General features: G+C 37.7%; 1 protein-coding gene and 1 long non-coding RNA gene across 6 annotated transcripts in view; one reads left to right on the top strand and one right to left on the bottom strand.

Moving 5' to 3' along the window:
- The window catches only part of LOC117954814, a 12,958-nt gene extending 7,687 nt beyond the window's left edge, over positions 1 to 5,271 (top strand). Inside the window, exon 2 of the long non-coding RNA XR_004658896.1 lies at positions 5,204 to 5,271. This is a non-coding gene — a long non-coding RNA (uncharacterized LOC117954814). The remainder of the gene's footprint in view (positions 1 to 5,203) is intronic.
- LOC117954803 (UDP-glucuronosyltransferase 1-1-like) overlaps positions 1 to 5,898 on the bottom strand; it is a 16,769-nt gene that overhangs the window by 7,923 nt on the left and 2,948 nt on the right. Inside the window, exons 1-4 of one of the 5 annotated variants that reach the window (XM_034888809.1) lie at positions 2,921 to 3,491; positions 1,615 to 1,678; positions 1,384 to 1,532; positions 945 to 1,072 (exon numbers count right to left, since the gene is read on the bottom strand). The exons of 1 other annotated variant lie outside the window; for it this stretch is intronic. In XM_034888809.1, the coding sequence (XP_034744700.1) occupies positions 945 to 1,072; positions 1,384 to 1,532; positions 1,615 to 1,678; positions 2,921 to 3,454 (875 nt within the window). In that variant the 5' untranslated portion in view covers positions 3,455 to 3,491. Of the gene's footprint in view, positions 1 to 944; positions 1,073 to 1,383; positions 1,533 to 1,614; positions 1,679 to 2,920; positions 3,492 to 5,898 lie in introns of those variants that run through there. 3 more of the 5 variants (XM_034888808.1, XM_034888807.1, XM_034888806.1) reach the window with 3 other exon arrangements.

Here is a 5,898-nt window from a genome sequence, read left to right on the forward strand (position 1 = left end):
TAAAAAAGACATAGTATAGTATGTAGAAAAAAAGCCACTAAAAGTCTAGAAAAAGTCATAGAATGTCAGAAAAGTAATAAAAAAAGACATAGTATAGTATGTCGATAAAAGTCATATCATAATATGTCAAGAAAGTCATTGGGTTGTATGTCAAAAAATGATATTATTTTACATGTTCATATCACTGAAGACAAAGTAGTAAAAAGTCATAAGAAGTCATAAAACAGCATGTCCAAAAAAAGTCATAAAAAAGTCAAACATTAGCATGTCAAAACAAAGGCATGGTATGTTACAGAATTGAATTATCAACTTCCAGTCTTGATTTTTTTGGCCCCGCCTTATCTCACTGAGCTGTTTGTGACGCCAATATTGTGTTGGTTTGTAGTTGTGTATATTGTTAACATTTAGTGTAGTATGTACAAAAGAGTGATTATAAAAAAAGTCATAGTACAGCATGTCGAAAAAAATAATCTTTTTGTGGCTATGACTAAAAAAATTTTTTACATACTTATACTATCACTTTCAACACATCATACTATGCTTTTTATTTATTTATTAGACTTAAAATATTCCAAATGCTTTTAATACATTAGTGGTTTAATTCAACATTCCAATTAGATTCATACTAATTGAAACAATTCCCTTTTTCCAACTATTCTCACTACTTCACCTTCTTCTTAAGCAATCAAAACAGCAATCTAGTTTGGCTTTAGCAATTTAGCTTTTCAGCATTCACAAGCATTTTCTGCAGGAAATGCATTTTCTTGTGTGATTCTAAGACCTTTTTTCCTTGTGTGATTTACAGGCATACATCACCAATAACAGTAAAACTACCGTTGCATTATTCCTAGCTTGTTAATTATTTTAATAGTATTAAATACTTGTTCACAGGACCATCTAGGTTAATGTGTTTTCTTCTCCTTAATCTTAATATCTAACCTTACCTCAGCAGCCAGATAGCAGACTCTGACAGCACTTCAGCTATGCCCACCTCCTCTCCCAGAAACTGATAGGCTATTTGGTCAAAGTGCCAATACATCAGTCGGCATAGCAACGGCTCTAATAAAGCCACCTGTATGTCAGAGGCATCAAAGGGGAAAGATGAACAAATGTACAAAGTAAGGCATAGGTGCTTGGCAAAAGAGTTGAATTTTAGTGACATTTAAACAGTGCAGAAGCTGAAGTTATTCATTTCATCGTGCAGTAGTTTAACTGGTTCATCTTGCCCTACTGCATGACTATGAGATGAGACGGATGATAAGGGGTCTGCTACATTGCCAAATGTAATGACATGTGGGGGTTGGAATGTTCATTTCATAGAATTAAACATCACCATCCTTCAAGCATGCGTCTGTCGATGCACATCTGGCAATAAGTGCTCACCAAAGTGTTGAATGCTCTCTCCTTGAAGCTCATTTTATCTGTGTATCTGGTCAACAGGCGGGGCACATAGGAGGGCGGGGAGGGGCAGCCTGCAGACTTCATATCCAAGGAACATGGAAATCCCCTAAGCAAATTTATAGTAGGAATACCTAAAAATGATTTTCTTTGTGACCTTTCAGAAAACGTGCAGACATAAAAGAGCACAGATCATCCATGTGTGCCTGAACTCACCTAATTTCCGAGCTATCAATGAGCCTGTGGGCACCACAGGGTCCGTTAGGACTGCATCAAAGTTCTGCAGAGTGGAAAGGTGTAAGGGATGAATCAGTGTGCACTATTTTAAAGCACCTTTCCTTCCTTTTCATCACGCAGGGATTCTTCAGAAGACATGACATGTCTACATATCAACTGATGACACAGTTTTTTTTGTACAAACATACTATCTGTCTCTAAGAGGAATATACTGTATTTTTAACATTTAACCTACATAATGATAAACTGACAATGTATGTTATGTATGTGTACATGTACTAGTAATTAATACATTTTTTGGATTGTGACTGTTTTAGTGTCTGGTCAGTGCTCCTTTTCATGTTTCAAATTTGAGAGGATAGTGGTTCCACCTAAGAGATATTTTCCATTCCAATTTAAAATAACAGTATGATGTCCATATGGTTATAATCAATTCTTGCTTATTAATAATTGTATGATCCCCTCAGATTCATCTTGTAACCCTTAGGTTGCTAAACTACAATACTTAGATACAACAATAATTAAGTAAATTAGTCAAAACAAGTTCCACCTAAAACAGCTATAGCAGTAATTGCTACTTAGACATGGATGTTTTAAAAAATTAGATGTATTTTGCACAAACTTCATATTGGTTATGTGTTTAAACTTGTTGGATTGTAATGTATGTGCAATCCACTCTGCACTTTATTCATTTTCTACATATTACATTTCACATACTATCCAGTGGACTGTAGCAACAAAACTGCCCTTCTGATATAAATAAAGCTACCTGTAGCTGTATAATTCATCGGTTGCAGCAGTTTTTTTTTGCTGAACAAGTACTTTTATATTTCACACTTCAAAAAGGTGATGTTTGTGGCACTTCAAATGCATCTTTGTGCTACTTTTACACAGATAAATTGCTAACACTGTCTCACAGGGGTTACAGATTACACAATGACACAAACACCACAGTATAATGCAGTTCCACGTAGTGGCAGCCCCAAAAGTTAGTTTAAACGTAGACAATCTAAACAAATGCCTCACAAATTTTGCATAGGCTATTGGATTTTCTTCGATCTTTTGGGGGCATTTTAGGCCTTTAATGACAGGACAGTTGAAGACATGAAAGGAAAGAGAGAGAGAAGGGGAACGACATACAGCAAAGGGCCACAGGTTGGAGTCAAACCAGAGCCTGCTGAGGCAAGGAGTGAACCTCTACATATGGGCACCCACTCTACCAACTGACCTATCAGGTCCCCTAATTTTCTTAGATTTTTACACCTGATCGTGTATTTGCACTCACCTGCTGTGCCAGATGTGAGATCAGACTGGCATTGAATAGTAGGCTCTCTGCTGTGGTGTGAATAAAGCCTGTAATTTTCTGGATTTTTGAGATTCCAATCCTTATCTTCTCTGTGAAATACTGTGCGGATTTTTCCATCATGTCCTTGTGTGAGGACATGATAGAATCCATATGAGCCTTGTCATAAGGAACAGGATAGGTTACAGTGTCATAGTGTTTCCCCGGGCCCATCCGCATGCTGACCTCTGGAATCACCACTGTAACCTGGTGTCCACGACGACCCATTTCTTGGGCAATGGCCTTTACGCCCACCCAATGACTCCCATCCATGGGTACTACCAGCAAGTTGCCCAAAAAACCTGAAGAAGCCGTGTCACCTGCAGGAATGATGTTGTTTGCTTCAGCCTCTTCTGTCTTCACCTTCTTCTCTGGCCTGGGGTTTTCTACCACAGACCCCCTCGTGTTATCTACAGCACCATTCACCTGCATATCCATGTTTAGCAGCAGGAACACAAACACTGCTGCTTTCCACATTATTCTCTTTCCTTTGTGTCTTCTTTGTGCTTCTCTTCTCTTCTCTCTCTGGGCTGCTGAAATTCCCCTGTGATTTGAGCAAGTTGTGTGCGTTCAAAGTCCTATTGTTAACAAGAACAACAACGGCAGTTCTCAAATGCTAGAAGTTGAAAGGTCATTGATATCGGACTTACAGTGAACGTCAACACAAAAAACATTTCATTTGGACAGTATTCCCTATGTTTAGGAATGGTCCCAAACTTTTAACTTGACTATAGCTATTTAATTCTTGTGACGTTGGAATGATATTCAGTGAATCAAACTTCTGGGAGCAATAATACATTACCAAACCTTTTTTTTAAACACAAACAACGCCTCTTATTTATCACCTTTATCACACAATCACTATCACTTCTATTTGATAAAAAGAATGAACTATCCTTACCAGATGTGTACAAGCATTGACAGCAAAGTGCAAAATAAAAGATATAACTAAAACAACTTTTGTATGGCTACAAACCAAAGGCACCCAAACTGAATGATGTTCTGCTCTACACCTGCTGAAGCAATTACAGTCTTAGTCAGCTGATCAGCTGAATCAGCCGTCAAAAGGCTGTGATCATATGCCACATGTCAAGATAATTTAACACAACTTGTTTGTTCACAGTGAGTTTAGTTTACTCTAAATATCAATGCATTTATGCAGAAAATAAAATCAAAATAAAAGTTAATATCAAAATCTTAATTTTTGCTCCAACACATACTTTTTGGCAACATTTGACACGGTAAACATTCAATAGTTTTATTGTTATATAGAGTAATGTCTCGAAACATACTCTACACATATATTGCCTCTTGCTGGTTATACTACAACACTTACTTTGAAAAAGACTTTTGCATCATTTGGGGAATATTTATTGGGGAAAACATGCAGTGGTTTTATTATTTGTTGTAAATATTCACTGTTCAATTACATAAAGTAATGTTTTGATCTGCAAGATCTTCTTCAGGCGGATCAAAATGTTGCCTTAAAAGATTTAATGAGCCATCATATTTGGGGGCCAACAGTGTACAGGTCCTTTATGTCCTGCAGGTAAGTTTTATTTGTCTTGCACATGAGTATTTTAAGTTAAACGTCTGTGTTAATAACGTTTTGCTGATGAGGTTGTTGGTTTTTTTAGATACATTTTTTGATTGATAATAAACAGGTAAACTTTCAATGATAATACAGTTTTAGACTTAAAAAAAAATCTAAAAACCTTCTAACTTTAAAAATACAGAACATCCCGCCCTCCCCCATCCCTTGGCGCCCCCCCCCCCTTACCGACCCCTGTTCCTGATCTCTTGACCTCCCCAAGAAATGAAAAAGGAAACAATACAAACATACAGATATATTATGATGACATGATCCAAATTTGTCCAATCCATTTATGCTGTACTCTTTCTTTAAACAAGGTATAACCTTCATCCCATGTAGAGTTTTCCAACTAGCTAGAGATCTCTCCATCATAACTATGTCTAAAAAATAGCTGGCCCACTGCTGCCATGACAATGTGTGAGGCGGTAGCCATCGCAAAGCCAACATTTTCTTTGCTGCCTATGTCTGTGCCTTATTAAGCTTGTTTTCTAGATTTTTAATTTGATATGTTTGATATTTGATATAAAACATGTAAAGGCATTGTGTAAAAAGTGTGTATAGAAACAACAATTGGTTTCTGGTAATTTGATCATTTGGAAACTTCTTTGGAAATGTGCACAAGAAACTCACAGGTTAGTCCTGCTTCCTCTTCCTGCTCAGTTTCCAGAGGCATAGTTTCAAGCACTTTACTATCAGTATTGCAAAAAATAACACTACAATAGCCAGTACTGCTATTACATCTAGGCAGTAGTACTGGAGCCAATTGAGGTCAAGGACAGCAGGTCTGAGATGTTTTGCCCCTTTGTGCCGCATCACAAATTCTGTCCAGTACACTGAAAGGTCCAGCGGGTCAACTGGCCGGTCTTTATGGAGAGCAGACAGCTTCTGCATGTTCTCTTTATACCTGGATATAAACAGATTGATGGTAAGATATGGAGAATACAACATTGAAGGGAAGATAGTATGAAAAGCCGATTCCAAAACTTTTTTTATATTTTTATCATTAGCTCCTTAAATCTTGATTTTGCTTTTTTGTCATGAGATAACTGACATTATGAGTGAGCTTCTAATCCCTCACCTGGTGTCGTTGATGACCTCATTCAGTCCCTGAAGAAGGATCTCTGTAGTGATTGAATAAATATCCAACACGACTCCGGCTCCTCTCCTCGCAAACCTCACTGCGTTGTCAGCCTGGTCCCCCCCAATTGGCATCATCACCATGGGAACAGCGTGACAGAGTCCCTCAAAAAGACCATGAGAGCCAGCATGAGTGATGAAAGCCCGAGCTCCAGGATGTGCTAACATCCAACACACAAAGGTTCTAGAT

This window comes from Etheostoma cragini, chromosome 12, assembly GCF_013103735.1.
Source record: "Etheostoma cragini isolate CJK2018 chromosome 12, CSU_Ecrag_1.0, whole genome shotgun sequence".
Classification (NCBI taxonomy): domain Eukaryota; kingdom Metazoa; phylum Chordata; class Actinopteri; order Perciformes; family Percidae; genus Etheostoma; species Etheostoma cragini.